General features: G+C 43.0%; 1 protein-coding gene across 1 annotated transcript in view; it reads left to right on the plus strand.

Annotated features, from left to right (window-relative positions):
• arid5b (AT-rich interaction domain 5B) overlaps positions 1-18,230 on the plus strand; it is a 124,610-nt gene that overhangs the window by 36,635 nt on the left and 69,745 nt on the right. The window contains exon 4 of the mRNA XM_068002606.1: positions 4,746-4,997. Within this exon, the coding sequence (XP_067858707.1) occupies positions 4,746-4,997 (252 nt within the window). The remainder of the gene's footprint in view (positions 1-4,745; positions 4,998-18,230) is intronic.

The following is an 18,230-nucleotide window of genomic DNA, read 5'->3' on the forward strand; positions in this document are numbered from 1 at the left end:
CATACAAAATTGACGGGCAGGAAAAGACCAGCTGGTCTATCAAGCCTGCCCCACACTCCTCATGACCAAACACTTCCAACAACAACACCCCCCGCCCCCCCCCCACAACCTCCCTCCCACCCTCCCACGCCATGTAATCTCCTGAGAGAGGCAAAAGAGAGAAAAACCCAGGGCCAATAAGGGAACAAATACACTGGAAAATTCCTCGTTGACCCCCTCAGGCGATCGAAACCAGTCCAAAGAGATCACGTGGACCAAGTATTATCTATAAAGAAACTTACCTTCTAGATGATGTGATCTCTGCCCCAGTCAAGAACTGGTCCAGCTACCTCTTGAAGGCATAAATTGTACTTGTGTACGACCTCTCTTTCTCTGCTGTTTCCTACATTACAATAGTGACTATACTTCAAAAGTACTTTGTTGGCTGTAAAGTGCTTTGGGACGTTCTGAGGTTGTGAAAGGCGCTATATAAATGCAAGTCATTTTTTTGTTAAAACTGTAGTTTATATTGTGCTACTGGTCTGCAAGCACTAGCCGCAGAGCACAGTTGCCAGCCAGCAACACCAGGATTATACTGCTGGCTGGGAGTTGTACTCCTGGCTCTTAGAGACAACTCCACATATGCTGCTTACACGCATGCACAGAGCTGTTCTCCCTTTCAGTAAATTAAATATTTTGATAGCCTGGATGGTGAGGAGAGGGTGGGGGAAGCATTCACACTCTCAAAACATTAAAATTAAATGGTGCATACGTTTATATAAAGTGCCCAACATTTTTTAAATGCAGCCTAACACTGCACTAGAGTTGTAAATGCTCCATGAAGCCACCTAGTGTGAGACAGTTTCCACAAGAAAATCCCACACTGCTACCTGCTGGAGTCGGGTTGGGACCTGAATCCAGAGTTATACTGCCACCTTTGCAATGCTGCAAAGTATCAAGTTTGCTGATGAAACAAAGGTAGGTGGGAAAGTAAACTGAGGAGGACACAAAGTCTGCAAAGGGATATCGACAGGTTAAGTGAATGGGCAAGAAGGTGGCAGATGGAGTATAATGTGGGGAAATGTGAGGTTATTCACTTTGGTAGGAAGAACACTGGCATCTACCCGACAATGTGGAAAATTGCCCAGGTATGTCCTGTCCACAAAAAGCAGGACAAATCCAATCCGGCCAATTACCGCCCCATCAGTCTACTCTCAATCATCAGCAAAGTGATGGAAGGTGTTGTCAACAGTGCTATCAAGCGGCACTTACTCACCAATAACCTGCTCACCGATGCTCAGTTTGGGTTCCGCCAGGACCACTTGCCTCCAGACCTCATTACAGCCTTGGTCCAAACATGGACAAAAGAGGTGAATTCCGGAGGTGAGGTGAGAGTGACTGCCCTTGACATCAAGGCAGCATTTGACCGAGTGTGGCACCAAGGAGCCCTAGTAAAATTTAAGTCAATGGGAATCGGGGAAAACACTCCAGTGGCTGGAGTCATACCTAGCACAAAGGAAGATGGTAGTGGTTGTTGGAGGCCAATCATCTCAGCCCCAGGACATTGCTGCAGGAGTTCCTCAAGGGCAGTCTTCTAGGCCCAACCATCTTCAGCTGCTTCATCAATGACCTTCCCTCCATCATTAGGTCAGAAATGGGGATGTTCGCTGATGATTGCACAGTGTTCAGTTCCATTCGCAACCCCTCAAATAATGAAGAGGTCCGAGCCCGCATGCAGCAAGACCTGGACAACATCCAGGCTTGGGCTGATAAGTGGCAAGTAACATTCGCGCCAGACAATTGCCAGGCAATGACCATCTCCAACAAGAGAGAGTCTAACCACCTACCCTTGACATTCAACGGCATTACCATCGCCGAATCCCCCACCATCAACATCCTGGGGGTCACCATTGACCAGAAACTTAACTGGACCAGCCATATAAATACTGTGGCTACAAGAGCAGGTCAGAGGCTGGGTATTCTGCGGCGAGTGACTCACCTCCTGACTCCCCAAAGCCTTTCCACCATCTACAAGGCACAAGTCAGGAGTGTGATGGAATACTCTCCACTTGCCTGGATGAGTGCAGCCCCAACAACACTTAAGAAGCTCAACACCATCCAGGACAAAGCAGCCTGCTTGATTGGCACCCCATCCATCACCCCAAACATTCACTCCCTTCACCACCGCGCACAGTGACTGCAGTGTGCACCATCCACAGGATGCACTGCAGAAACTCGCCAAGGCTTCTACAACAGCGCCTCCCAAACCTGCGACCTTTCCCACCTAGAAAGACAAGAGCAGCAGGCACATGGGAACAACACCAACTGCACATTCCCCTCCAAGTCACACACCATCCTGACTTGGAAATATATCGCCGTTTCTTCATCGTCGCTGGGTCAAAATCCTGGAACTCCCTTCCTAACAGCACTGTGGGAGAACCTTCACCACACGGACTGCAGCATTTCAAGAAGACTGCTCACCATCACCTTCTCAAGGGCAATTAGGGATGGGCAATAAATGCTGGCCTTGACGGCGACGCCCACATCCCATGAACGAATAATAAAAAAAATTGAAAAACAGAATATTTTTAAAATGGTGAGAAACTATTAAATGTTGGTGTTCCAAGAGACTTGAGTGTCCTCGTACAAGAAACACAAAAAGTTAATATGCAGGTACAGCAAGCAATTAGGAAGGCAAATGACATGTTGGCCTTTATTGCAAGGGGGTTGGAGTACAAGAGTAAGGAAGTCTTACTACAATTGTACAGGACTTTGTTGAGACCTCACCTGGAGTACTGTGTACAGTTTCGGTCTCCTTATCTAAGGAAGGATATACTTGCCTTAGAGGCAGTGCAACGAAGGTTCACTAGATTGATTCCTGGGATGAGAGGGTTGTCCTTTGAGGAGAGATTGAGTAGAATGGGCCTATACTGTCTAGAGTTTAGAAGAATGAGAGGTGATCTCATTGAAACACATAAGATTATGAGGGGGCTTGACTGGATAGATGCCGAGAGGTTGTTTCCCCTGGCTGGAGAGTCTAGAACTAGGGGGCATAGTCACAAGATAAGGGGTTGGCCATTCAAGACTGAGATGAGGAGGAATTTCTTCCCACAGGCTGAGATAGATTTTTGGACTCTAGGGGAATCAAGGGATATGGGGATCAAGCAGGAAAGCGGAGTTGAGGTCGAAGATCAGCCATGATCTTATTGAATGGAGGAGCAGGCCCGAGGGGTCGTATGGCCTACTCGTACTCCTATTTCTTATGTCCTTAGAAACTGCCACACCGGGACACAAAAGTAGCGGACTAACTGCACTCTTTAAAAATTGGAATTCTGACAGACACGATGGGCCGAAAGGCCTAGTTCTGTGCTGTATGATTTGATAATTCTATGTGACTCCTTGTTGCCTCAAAGATTAAGTAGCAGATCAACTGGACTAAGGCAGCTCTCTAGCTACGTTCAACATTTTACTGATTTCTCCACTATATTGAGCTGATGTGGCTTTAAAGAAGAAGGCTGCTCCCACCACCCTCTCAGGGCAACTAAAGTTGGGCAACTGCCAGTGTTGCCCATAACCCAAGAACGAACATTCAGTCGTGCAAAAGTAACTGTTGACGTCGAAGTCCATCCCACCCTTACCCAACAACCACAGACCCTTACCCAACAACCACAGACCCACATGTAGCTCCAGCAGGCGTTGGCAGGTATCAAAGAGGAGTGGGAATTTTTGTTAGTTTACCGGCTCTGTCGTTCAGGGACTTTGAATTGCAGTGCTCCAATGTGTCGCAGCTGAGATCATCTAACTCAGCATAGACCAGAGCTCGTACCTTGGACATGTTGGCCTGTATAACTTCCAACCATATGGTGCATTCACCCATCAAAACATGAGATGGAGGGATCGGGGGGTGGGGGGGGGGGTACATCTGACGGCCAAAATTAGAGCAGAATCCTTGAACGTTGTCCTTTTCGATTCTTCCAAGTTCAATCTCTAGCGTTTTTTTCCCTCCAGGATGTTTTTGCAAGAAATCGCAGTCCCTTAAATTATAGAACAGTATTTTATTAATTATCGCTTAGTTAGTATGCTTAAGGGATTTAGACTGTCCAGCAAACCTGTGATTCTAGTTACTATACAAGGTACTGTTTAGCTCATTATATTTGGTAATATTGATAAATTGTTACATATATGTCATTAGCCTAGGTGTGGTATCTGTCAGCCTGAGTTAGTGCAGGATAATGAGTCTATTAGGCATTATTGTGCTATTTCCTGTTTTGGTCGCCATAGGCCAAGTTAGCTCCCAGTATATAGCAAAGCACTTTTACAATCCTGTTTGAAACACAAGTTTGTTATGCATTAATTATATGTGTGTGTTTTTGCCTGAATATCCTTTCAAATAAATATTTAAACATACAACAAGCTAGCTTCCATCTTCCCAGAAGTTGCATAATGGGGCTTATTATTATATCTATGTGTAAATTTTTAACGCGTTGTGTTTCAGTGATTCATATTAATGAGCCTTCAAGGCTATTTCTTGCGTTGTGTCATAATGGATTGTGATATTTCCCTTGCTACATTAGGATGATAATGGGAACAAATATATTACCGACGGTACCCTGTTTCCCAGTGATTTGAAATGTATTAAATTTAAACAGGAATGCGAGGCTAAGACAGCTGGAACATATTGTCCGTGGCAACAGGCCAGGTCCACGTTCCATTCCATACAATTATTACTCTCCGCCAACACGTATAACGCTCGTGTTTCTCCGTAGGCGCTGATGATGATAACGATGGTGATGACGTCGACGACACCAAAATCATTGTCCTCAGTTACCCGCAGTACTGCCGCTATCGCACCATGTTGAAGAGGATTCAGAACCGATCGTCCTCCTGGCTGGCCGACCAATTTGTGATGGCGTTGGGTGGCATTGCGATACTAAACGAAAGTACCCGGATCCTGTACTGCCGCGATACTTTTGATCATCCAACACTGATTGAAAACAAGAGCGTCTGCGACGAGTTTGGTAAGTGCCTTCTCTCACACTGTAAGTTAGTAACCTGAGTTAGCAACGTGGTTGAAACAGAGGACGTTGTAAATGTTTGGAATTCTAACTGGTGGACTGCGTAACTGTTTAAGCAAAGTTGAAAGATGCCAAAATATGTTGCGATCCAAGGACTGGTCTAATTTTTACATTACTAAACCGTGAAGAAATCTAAAAGAAACATTGTTTTCTTGTTCTGGCACCCTACTAGATTGTCGTGTCGAATTCTTCAGAAATTGAGTTTGGCTTTGTTGTAAAACAAGAGGTCACTTGTACTGTCAGGCTGTGCTGTTTGGGAAATGGCCCGAAAACAGGAGCAAGTAAAAATAATTTTCAGGTTTTATGCATTATTGGAATCAAATAGTTGATTGAAAAACAAAAAGTTGAATTCTTTTCTGGTACAAAATGTTTCGTGAATGAACTATGAACAAAAGGCTACAAAAGCCAGCCAGAATGATTTCACTGAGGGTGCATTTATGCTACAACTGTATCGTTGGTATGATGAAGTCTCGCTGCATAACAATGTCGCAGTTATACTGCGAATGCAGCTTCCATCCAGCCCAACCTGGAACAAAGTGGAGTGAGACTCGCTTCACAATCAGTTTACACCGCACAAGTTTAGCATCAGCGTGAAGCAGAGAGCAGTTCACACGGCACTAAACTTGTATCGTAAATCCAGCGTAAAGGTTGGAGTTGAACACCTCTTAAAAACCCTCCTGGTTCACCAAGTGGCCAGCAGTGACATTGCACCAAATCAAACAATTCAGCAGGATTTTGATCATCCAGCAAGTTGTCTTCTGCAACTCCCACAGGATGTTGTAGTTCTGATCATTTTACACAGCAGTTGCTTACTTCAAGCACAGTAGACTACTGTGGATATTTTGGAAAAATTAGAATATGTAAAACAGAAAAACGTACGTTCGATTACTAAAAATGCATATTTAGGTCATCAAAATTGTTTCTTTAATTATTAACATTCACCTTTCTATGTAATACCATTACCATTTTAATTATTAATATTCACCATTCTCTTTCGTGCACAGAAATCAATTTATAAAAATAGATTAGAAGTAAGTCCCCAAACCATTTTGGAATGTCAGAGGGATAGCCTGAGGTGGTGTAGTGAACGTTTGTAACACCCAGTGCTTGTAGGGCTCAGAAAGGCTGGACATGTACATCACGTTACAAAATTTTGCATTTAAATTCATCAAGTTTTTTTTTAACAACAAGGTACATTTCTATAGCACCTTTAACATAGTAAAACGTCCACAGGAGCTTCACAGGGGCGTATCAGACAAAAAATGACACCGATCCAAGAAAACTTGGTCAAAGAGGTAGGTTTTAAGTCGGGTCTTAAAGGAGGAGAGAGAGGTGGAGAGGTTTACGGAGGGAATTCCAGAGCTCAGGGCCAAGACGGGTGAAGGCATGGCCGCCAACGGTGGAGCGATGGAAATGGGGGATGCACAAGAGGCCAGAGTTGGAGGAAAGCAGAGTTCTCGAAGGGTTGTAGGGCTGAACATATAAAAAGAGAGGGCAGTCCTGTCCCTCATCCCAATGAGCACAAAAGGCATTTTATAATTATGTGTATTATCTCTGCACAAAACATTCGCTAATGGTAAATTCAGAAAGGTCAATTCAGAAAGATCGCAGCAAGTGATAGGCAGACATTTGCAGACCATTGCAATTTAATTTTGCCGGTTTGCGGGGAAGATGATTTCACCCAGCCCAAGGTTGGCAAGTTCTCAAAGGTTGAGTTAGATTGTGGTGAAGGAAAAAAGCTTAAAGAAAAGATAAACACTGCAACTGCAAACTAGCTCCTCTTGCTTTACAACCCAGACACCTGATACAAAGTAGCCAAAGGACAGGGCAAAAGGATTTATTGCTCAAAGGAGATGCAGTCTCGTTGTTTAAATATTATCTTGATTATGGCTACGCTGGTTAACAATTTTGCCAAAGAACCGGGAAGATGGGATGAGCACGCATTCTGCTTTGGTTAGACGGAGGAAGCTGGTTAGATCCAATTTGGAGATTACAACATTCTACAGCTTTTATAGAACCAAAGTAAACATGATATCAGTCTTGAGAAGGGCTGGGTTGTTGATGTAGAGCAGGTATTTCTGCTGAAAATCACATTCTATTGGACTGCTGCCAGAAATGAGTAAAACTGACAAAATGCAGTTGGCAATATTGTCCGTGTTTCCTTTATTTGGAAATATTAACCTTGAACTTTCGAGCTCTGGAATTCTCTCTCTCCAGCTGCCATTAGGTTATCAAATTACTTTAATTAGTTTCTTTGCAGATTGTTATCAGTCACTGTAACTATAAATTCAAACTGGCTTCTTTTCCACTTAGATTTTTGTTCTAAAGAGAACTGAAAGGCAAGTTAAAAATAATAAAAAAGCATTGACTAGCTGCCCTTTCTGGGCAGACCGAGTGGAAAAATACACAATGGGCTGACTCATTTGTTCAGATAATGTGTTTATGACCACATTATGCAAGTAACCATCAATAGGATTATTAACATAAATTATTATTGTACATGCTTCAAAGAATGTCTAATTTCCAGTGAATAATAAATAGGTTTAATATGTGTGTATATCTTTTTTTATATATAGTAAATGGAATGTTCCTATAGTCTGCTGGAATTCCTTTCTAATGTAGTAATCACATAACAAGATGAGTGCCATTTTGCATTACATTGACATTGTGAAAAACTCTCAAATCCTGGCACTGTGACAAAACACTTCATTGTTGTAATATAAAATTGCATTCACAGTATAGGTTATAGAAATAATAGATAAATACCAGGGCACAAGTTGACGGTTGTAACCTAACCTCAGGCATGGTCAGCTATTTGTAAACTGCCTGAGCTTCATTCTTGTAGCTTATAATGTCGTATAACCCCCTCGTTTAGCTTACAACCTTATGACTTGCTCCCAAGCATCCATTAATATCTCTCTGTCTGCCTGTCTCTCTCTCTATCTATTTCAGTATCTATCTACATATATCTATTTTTTGTACTAAAAAGGGAATGACAATGCACGCCAGACGTCACACTCACGCCAGACGTCACACTCATCACACTCCAACGATACACGCCATGCATCACACTTTTTACCAGTGCAAAATAACTTTTAAAAAAGCCCAGAAAAAAGCCAGTTGCTTAATGCTGAGTGTTTCTGACTACAGCTGAAATAAAGAAGTTTGAACTTTGCAAACTTTACAATGTGCAAAGTTCCCTAACCAAACAACAATGAAACTCTGAGTGACTTGAGCTTAAGTTTACTTCAAAACATTTGCACTTTATTGCCTAAAAAAGAGACACAGCAGAATTAAAAATTGTGCATTGTATGGTATGAAACTGTATATCTCCTGACTCGCTGTAAGCAAATGTACACAATTACTAAATAGTCCTATATTTTCCTTCCTTTTAAATCGTTTTTATTATATTATCATGTTACAACAATATCAGTATTTTAACCCTTTAAGTGCTACAGCAGGATTTAAAGCTCAAAAATCAAAAGGGTAACAAAACTTTTTTTTAAGCAGAAGTATAATTAAAGTGATCAAGAATGAGTGACAGTTATACAATGAGAATGCACTAGATGAAGTCGTATAAGAGTGAAAAAGTACACTGCTTATTACAGATTACCATGGTAAAATTGTCAGATGATAATGTCCTTAATATGGGCAATTCTTCAACAGCAAACAGTTTTAGCAATGAATACCTTAGTTAATATAAATAATTAACCTCCTGATTCTTGCTTTGAATGGATTAAATGATTTATTATAACTTTACAATGCAAATATTAATCATCACTTAGCTCCCTCTACACATGGAGCATCTCCAACTCAAGTTACTAAATCTCCCGTGGTTCTGTTTCTCTCTCTAATTCCACTTTAGAGAATTCGCGTTCAGAATAGCTTCATCAAATGAGCCTCTGATTAACGGTGCAGCTATTGAAACCTGAACACACTCAGTACTTAAGAGTTCCAGTAGAGATTTTCATCCTCTGATGTGTTTTGCCCTTCGTATATGTTTCCTTTGTGTCAGGTCAGGTGTTAGAACCTGCTATACGTAATGACAGTAGACGGTACTACCTGTAACTGGTTAACACCTTGAGCCGGGCGGTGATTAAGTAACCAGGCCACCTCCAGGAAGTGCTAATGGCTTCGGGCAGATGACCACCTGGAGGAGGGGAGTGGGACCCTTGATAGAGGAAATGCCATCAAAAGGTGGATGAGCTAATCCTTGAGTTAGCCAACGGCTTCCATATCCTGTGACACAGCTACAGTACAGAACAAGTCAATGTAAGAGTAACCATACTCTGATGATGGTTGACTGATGATGGTGATGATGATGCTGCTATGTTTCTTCCCATCTTCTATGTGTACAGACAGCCCACCATTTACACTACACCTTTTTTTTGGGTGAAATGCAATAGAAAGAAAGAATTGCATTTACATAACGCCTTTCACAACCTCAGGATGCCCCAAAACACCTTACAGCCAATTAAGTACTTTTGAAGGGTGGTTACTGTTGTAATGTAGGAAACACAGCAGCTAATTTGCACACAGCAAGGTTCCCGCACACAGCAAGGTTCCCACAAACAGCAATGTGCTAATGACCGGATAATCTGTTTTAGTGATGTTGGTTGAGGGATAAATATTGGCCAGAACATCGGGGGAGAACTCCTCTGCTCTTCTTTGAAATAGTGCCGTGGGATCTTTTACGTCCACCTGGGAGGGCAAACAGGGCCTCGGTTTAACGTCCCACCTGAAAGACGGCACCTCCAACAGTGCAGCACTCCCTCAGTGCTGCACTGGAATGTCAGCCTGGATTACGTGCTCCAATCTCTGGAGTGGGACTTGAATCCACAACCTTCTGACCCTTGATGGAGGAAATGTCATCAAAAGGTTAATGAGCTAATCCTTGAGGTAGCCAACGGCAGCCACAGCCTGCAAACTGTGACGCAGCCGCAGTACAGAACAACCCAAAGAAAGAGCAACGTAGATCCGACGATAGTCAACCGTTGATGAAGATCCTTATTCTTATTCCTTCCATCTTCTAAGTGTGCAGAGAGCCCATCATTTACATTGCGCCTTTTTTTGGGGTGAAATGCAATGCATTAATCTGTCACCATTTCTACAACATCTAGTTTTGCAGCTATTAAGCCATTAACAGTATAGAGTTTTAGTAACAATTACAGTTAGCCAGAATAACACGCAGCCCTAAACTAATGCCAACAACCTTTTAAAAGACAAAGTGCATAAAGACCACGCTCTGTCTATAGATGCATACACAGATATAGAAAATAACAGATGTTGGGGGATGGGCCACCTGCATGTACGTCCATGGCACAGAGCCAAACCCATATAAATTTGGAGTGCATTCCTGACCATCCATTATTTGAAATGTGTTCTAGGACCAGGACTTGTAAAATGGATATGACTTTATACAGAGAGCTTTTTAAATGAGTCTCGCTTTTGTGCCTCATTTCAAATGTTCTTCCTCATCACTAGAAATAGGGATTTGCTTTCTGGTGCTAGCGCTCTGTAAATGTTAATTTGTCAGCTTAATAAAGTTAAAAATCTTTTTTTTAAATTTAACTTCAGAAGTAACTTCCTGTCATCTGACACTGCCTTTTGAAATTGGGTCTGCTGTAGATTGTCTTTGTTCTTTTTTCATGTGCCTGTAAATACCAATGTGGCCACTTTCAGCTGCCTCTGGCTCACTGTTTAAAATGGACACGCAGGGAACAATAAGGCCACCTGGCCATACCTCCGCAAACACTATCTTAAACATTAATTTGTCTCCATTATCTCATTTGTAAAATGTGTAACCATTTCATTGGGTTTATTTCAGCAGCCGTGATAAGGCACTTAGTGTTATCAGGCTTGGTTTCTTTCCAAATTGGGTACGTGACATAATCATACTGTTAATGATCGAGTGGAAACATGAGCTCGACTCCGTGCAACACTTGCACTTTCCAAAAACAGAGTTGACGTGGGTTCGCACTGGTCCAAACGGGGTGTGGAGAAAATAATGGTTAGCTTGTGATGGTGATTGTGATTTAGTTTTTCTGCCTACAATGATTAATGTCATTAGTATTTATGATCTATATACTAGGCTGCAAGTTTTAATTGAGCACACCGTCCAATACCAGCTCAGCACTTTGATTTCACTGCACTTTACAGAGTGGCTTTCGTTTCCTCACCATTTTTTCTTTCCCACCCTGTCCTCTCCTGACTCCTTGTTGCGGTATGGTTCCATGGTCCCGCACCCCAGTTATTCACATAAGAGTGAGTCTCGGCAGCCTATTCGACTACAAGGGGCATCATAGCCCGGCCGGATCCTGTCCTCGCCCAGGCATCCACACACTTGCACTTCCAGCAGGTGATGTTGGAAATCGATCTGGAGCGGCAGTCCCTTACTCGTGGCTCAGACCAACTAGGGACTGACCTGGGACCTTGCAGGTTTATATAACTGAGCTACTTACTGCATCAATTTACTGAGGGATCTATATACAGTATATTCTTCACAGTGATTACAAACACAAAAGGCTATTCTGATTGCTTCATTCACCACCTCAGCACAGCTCTTTTTATACATTTATCATTTTTTCTCTTACGTCAGTGGCATCAGCCTCGGCTCAGTGTCAGCACTCTCGCCTCTGAGTCAGAAGGTTTATGATCAGGACTTGAGCACAAAATCTAGGCTGACACTCCAGTACAGTACTGAGGGAGTGCTGCACTGCCGGAGGTGCTGTCATTTGGATGAGGCGTTAAACCTCTCAGGTGAATGTAAAAGATCCCACTGCACCATTTCAAAGAAGAGCAGAAGAGTTCTTCCCGGTGTCCTGGCCAATATTTATCCCTCAACCAACATCACTAAAGCAGATTACCTGGTCATTATTACATTGCGGTTTGTGGGAGCTTGCTGTGCGCAAATTGGCTGCCACGTTTCCTACAATACAACAGTGAATACACTTCAAAAGTACTTCATTGGCTGTAAAGCGCTTTGGGACATCCAAAGGTCGTGAAAGGTGCTATATAAATGCAAGTCTTTCTAGTCTTATTAAAAATTTCCATGAATCCAGCTGCAGATTATTTCTCTCTAACTATATCACTGTCACTATTCTCCTCGTGTCTGCACTGCCAGATTCTGCTCCAGAGAAACCAAGCAAACTAAATGAGAAGCATCACATTAAACTGAAATCTTGCATAAAAGCATTTCAAGCCTGTAATTTAATTGCAGGTTTGTTCTAATTCCTTGTGTTCCCCTCTTGGGGTTTGTGACATTATTTGAACACCTCGAATGGATTAGTGCCTTGTAAGTGCTCCCAGGCATCCGTTATTCTGACAGGTTTATTCAGCGATCCTGTGCTCCCAGCATTGGAGCCTCACTCGACGGGAGTGTGGGTTGGGGAGTCAGTATTGCAGTGTTACATAATGTAGACCATGGCAAGCTATTTCACCTTGTCCGGAACAGTAGACCCAGAGGACACACATGTGCTTGAAGCGGGGGTAAATTCATAATGAATCTGTGGAAACAGTATTTCAGTGAGTGAGTGGTCAATCTCTGGAACAGGCTGCCTAGGGAGACGGTGGAAGCAGGAAGTGTTGATTCATTCAAATGCAAATTAGATTTATTTCAGAAAATAATGTTTTGGGATACAGTAGATGAGTAATTTGAGACATGACATATGGTAAGTGTAACATGCTTGGGAGGAACGGTGACTTTGGACCTCTGGTTCCCAAAGCTCTCCTCCACTGGGGGTTTTCCTCACGTCATGTCTGGGTCTGTTGTTGACTAATTGATGGAGATTGATTACTATGATTAGTCAACAACTCCATTATCATTGTATCATGTGACTACCAGGATGGTAGAAGATGAACTAGATGGACCTTGGTCCTTTTTTGTTTAGCAGTTCCTATGTTCTCTGGCCTAGCTGCTGCATAGTGAGGCTCCATGCTCCATGCAAGCAGTGCAGGATCACTGAACTTACACTTATATTTAATAAGCCTTGGTCCTTATTCACCTGAATACGCTGCAATAAGTTTTACTGTTAGTAACATTTCCATGCTTATGTTTTGTATCCTTGTTTTGCTCCGGCCACTCGTCTCCCCTTCCCCTCTTCTCCTGAATGCATTGCCACCTTGCTGGGGAGTAGTTCTGCACGCACCCAGCTCCATCTGCATAAGCCTTGACAGCGAGTGTCGCCAGACTGTTGAACTGTGAGAGCGTCACAACTGCGCCCAATCGTGTCTATGCCGACAGTCCACACTGGGAGTACCAACCAAGGATAGAAACTGTGGTCAACTTTCCCCTTACTAACCCAGGGGCACTGAGCCAAATTATAGTCACCCCACCCCGATTCCTCTACCTCAGCACAGACCGGGGATTGAACTTGAAATGTTCACTGGTCTGTTTTGCTCTACTGCTCTCTGGGCAAACTGGCTGAGCCATTGCAGCAGAGTATGTGCTTTAATAATATTACATTCTTGTAATGATTTCCAGTATGGACTTCTGTCAACATCTCTTTCCTTGGGCCAGTTTGCAAGCCTTGTCCACTTTGCTAGATTGCATCAACTATTTATGTATGGCTTATTGGCTCGAAGGTTTGTGAAATATATCACAGCATTTCACATAAATATGATGCAAGGTTAAACACACAGACCCTTTTGAATGTATTGTGAAATTTCAGACAGCACCATATTTTGTAAGCACATCTTGTATACAGTAGGTTGTGCAATATCAGATCTTTGTAAGCACACCACATTTTTCCTTCTGAGGCAATATTGATTACATTCCTAAAGAAAGAAAACAATTGGCTCTGCATTGTTTTAAAAAAAAAACGTTTTTTTTGCAAGTTCTGCAAGGATACATACTAATCGTGTGGGGAAAAATTTCTGTTAAATGATATTCCATGAACCTGCCATAAATATTCATGAAGCAATGAGGTAGTTCCTGAACGTACTCAGCATAAAATAGTTCTCACAAGCCTCATCAATACTGAGGCCTTTACCTGCACGCTTCAGTGTACAGAAGCCACTTATTGACTTTTCCGCCATGATCTAACTGAATGACAGAGCAAGCTCGAGGGGCTGAATGGCCTCCTCCTGTTCCTACCTTCCTATCACCTTGTGTCAGGAGGCATTGTGCAATGTATCACATGAGCTCAAGTGTTAATTGTTTTTGTAGTGTAGGTGCGCTATTCTTTAACGTTAGTGAAATCCTTCTCAAATTGGCTTGCAACATACCCCGTGCTCGCTGACCTACATTTGCTCCCGGTCCACCAACACCTCGGTTTTAAAATTTTCATCTTTGTGTTCAAATCCTTCCATGGCTTCGCCCTCCCGATCTCTGTAACCTCCTCCAGCCCTACAATCCTCCAAGAAAACTGCGTTCCTCCAATTCTGGCCTATTGTACATCCCCCATTCCCTTCACCCGACCATTGGTGGCCATGCCTGCAGCCGTCTAGGCCCTAAGCTCTGGAATTCCCTGCCTAAACCTCTCTACCTCTCTTTCCTCCTTTTAGGACGCTCCTTAAAACCTACCTTTTTGACCCAAGTTTTGGTCCCCTGCCCTAATATCTCCTCCTTTGGCTTGAAGTCAATTTTTATCTGATTACACTCCTGTGAAGTGCCTCGGGGACGTTTTACAACATTAAAGGTACTATATAAATGCAAGTTGTTGTGCAGTGACATTACTGGGGATTGTGGGCTGTGTTCGTCCACCTGTCTTTGAGAAGATACCGGTTTTAGTTTGCTGAGTCACACAGTCTGCTTGGCTTGCTGACGTTCATACTCTGAAGTTGCTTTGAGTGGCTACTGCCCGACTTAATGAACCACCCACTGACCTCCATGGATGTTCCAGCCTCTTAGGGTTCATTTTTGGCAGGGCTTCAACCCTGGTCTCCTCAACCAGCGTTTAGTGTTCTTACATTCCCTAAGGTGACTAGCCCTTGGATCCAGCCAACCCTTGTAAGCAAAGGCATAAGTTGCAAGTAACCACAAAGTGCCAATGATTCTAGCATTCCGGAAGCCAGCTCCCAGTAATAGCAATTAAAGCAGTTTGTGCTTTCAGTTGATCATCCCTTCAAATTATGCATATGTTTCAGAAAAAGGAAAAACATTTTAATATTTTTCCATGTACTGTTTATCTTGCACTGTATCGCAGTTGCTCCCTGATGACCTTGATTTATTTAGCATGGTGATTAGTGCCTGTATAATTTATAGTGCAGAATAAATATGCTGCTAATTTTGTGCAATAAAATTGCTTATTGTACAATTAAGATTGGATAAGGAATCGAACAAATTGTGTGATTTTGCAAGTATTACCCACCTGGTTTATTTTACGTGGGTGAGTTTTCACTGTGAATTATATTTTGCAGCACTAAATTCATGTAGAACACGATGCCCACGAATTTCCACTTCCTTTTAAATCACCAGTATGAACTTACCCTGACCTGCTCCCATTGCGTACCAGGAGGTGTGGTGTGTTGTATCACAGGAGCTAGTTTTACCACTGCCTGTACCGTGCATCAAATGCCCCTCGGCAAAATGTCCCTCGACAAAATTAATTTTGTGGAAAAGTGCTCGCCAGCCCTGGGCTGGGTGAATCTTCTTCCCTGCAAACCGGCAAATTTAAATTGCAATTGTCTGCTAATGTCTGCCTTTCACTTGCTGCGACCGTTCTGAATTGACCGTTCTGAATTGACCGTTAGCGAATGTTTTGTGCAGAGATAATATACATAATTATAAAATCCCTTTTGTGCTCATTGCGGTGAGGGACAGGACTGCTCTCTCTTTTCATACGCCCAGCCCTACAATGTTCCGGGAACTCTGCGTTCCTCCAATTCTGGCCTCTTGTGCAACCCCCACTTCCTTCGCCCCACTATTGGCGGCCGTGCCTTCAGCTATCTAGACCCTAAGCTCTGGAATTCCCTCCCTAAATCTCTCTGCCTCGCTACCTCTATCTCCTTTAAGACTCTCCTTAAAACCTACCTCTGTGACCAAGCTTTTGGTCACCTAACCTAATATCTCCTTTGGCTCGGTGTCAATTTTTATCTGATTATGTTCCTATGAAGTGCCTTGGGACGTTTTACTACGTTAAAGACACTGTACAAATTCATGTTGTTGTTTTTGTTACCCAGTGCTGAGAGCTAATACTAGCATACGGGGCACTGAGTGATTTACAGAATCGGCTTGGCCCAGGCACTTGTTTGACTGGAAGTACCGCACGCCCCCGAAACAGGTAGGTTTTCCCCAGCATCTTTTGGGGGAGAAGGGCATGCGCTAGCAGTGGTGTCTTCTGGCTTCAGCTTCGAACCAGCAGCCGGGACATCTCTACCTCCTGTATCCATCGTGCTGGCCTGGTGGGAAGAAAACATTTACCGTCTGGCAGGCTCCAAACGTTTGTGCCCAGACCTTTCTCCCTGATCTGAGTGGGCCAGGCACGAGGAGAACATAGCAGTGGAAAATTGGTCCCATAATATTATTTGTGTGTCACTTTGGAAAGTTTCTATGAATAAGATGCAAGCACTTTTTAACATAGAAGAACAGCACAAGGCACTTCACTACGGCGTGAGGAAAATGGACGCTGAGCCAAAGAAGGAGATATTAGAAGGGATGATCAAAACTTAGTCAAAGAGGTGGGTCTTAAGGAGGAGAGGGAGGTTGGAGAGGCAGAGGGGTTTTGGGAGGGATCTCCAGAACATGGGGCCTAGGCGGCTGAAGGCACGGCCGCCAACGGAGGGGCGAAGGAAATTTGGGATGCGCAAGAGGCCAAAGTTAGAGGAACGCAGAGTTCTTGGAGGGTTGTAGGGCTGGACAAATTTTTTTTAAAAAGCAGTCCTGTCCCTCGCCCTAATGAGCACAAAAGGCGTTTTATAATTATGTGTATTATAAGGGAGGGGAGATGCACAAGAGGCCAGAGTCAGAGGAACAGGGAGACTGGGGGGATGCTAGAGAGCCTGGGAGGGGTGAGACAATGGAGGGATTTAAATACAAGGACCAAAATATTTTAATTTGAGGCATTGTGGGACTTGGAGCTGATGTAATTCAGCAAGTACATTGGTTAGCATCCTTGGCCACTAAACCCAATTTGTCATCCACTAACTTAGATATCTTGGACAATATTCCACTTTATAAAAGTTATAAACAACAGGGACCCCAACATCGACCTCTGGGCCTCTACCAGCACCTGGTTTCAACTCTGAAAGCTGCACACACATTGCCAATCTTTGTTGTCTACCTTTTGGTCACTCATAGCTCACGTGAGGTATCCAGCTCTGAGACTGAAGAAGAACTCAAGCCCCAGGCCATAGAGGGATGTGGGGGGGGGTGGGGGCAGGTCTCTTGGGGGTAGAGGGGGGGGGATTTCTTAATGGGCTTTCTAACATATTAATTTTATGGACAAATTTAATGATTTCAGTGTAAGATATTACATTTTTTAATGTGTTTCTATTAATATAAGTGTTATTTGTACAGATTAACATTCAGTTGGTTCAGAAATCAAGATGGCGACTGGAACCATTTTGAAAAAATAAATTGAGCGATGAGATTGGCTCACACGACAGCACTTCAATTGGTTGCTTTTCTGTGGGATCTTCTCTGATCTGCATTCAGTGAATCAGTGCGGTTAAATTCTTCCTTTGAGCCAATCGGAAAAGAGTAATTCCACCCCCCCCCCACACCGCTACAGATAAACTTAATGCCACCTACGCGTTTAATTTGTTAACCCCAATACTTTAATTATATTTATATATAGCACTGACAAATTACAGTAAGTTAAAGTTGTTCACAGTGTTACCCATGCAAGTCTCACCATGCTCATTGTGCTCCTATGGCTCGAGTACATTTCTCTTGCTGACAATTTTAAAATTCCCGTTTTTCTTATTTGTAGAAATGTACTCAAGATGAAAGGGAAATGGATTTAAATCAAACTATCAATTGCATTCCTTCATGGCATCACGAAACCAATAAAAATTCCATTTGGGCAGCATCAATTGGGTTACTCTTTAAGGAAAAAACCTTGATTTTGGCTACTTCGTCCTCTGAACGTACAATACATCTTTTTTTTTTGCCTCAGGGAATATTAATGACAACGGTGCTGTAGTGTGTGATAATATTTATGCAGACACATACACTGACTCACGGTAGCGAGCGTGTCATTGCTTGTTCTGAAAGAGGAGCATTCTGGAAAAGAA

Source organism: Heptranchias perlo, chromosome 21, assembly GCF_035084215.1.
Source record: "Heptranchias perlo isolate sHepPer1 chromosome 21, sHepPer1.hap1, whole genome shotgun sequence".
Taxonomy (NCBI): Eukaryota; Metazoa; Chordata; class Chondrichthyes; order Hexanchiformes; family Hexanchidae; genus Heptranchias; species Heptranchias perlo.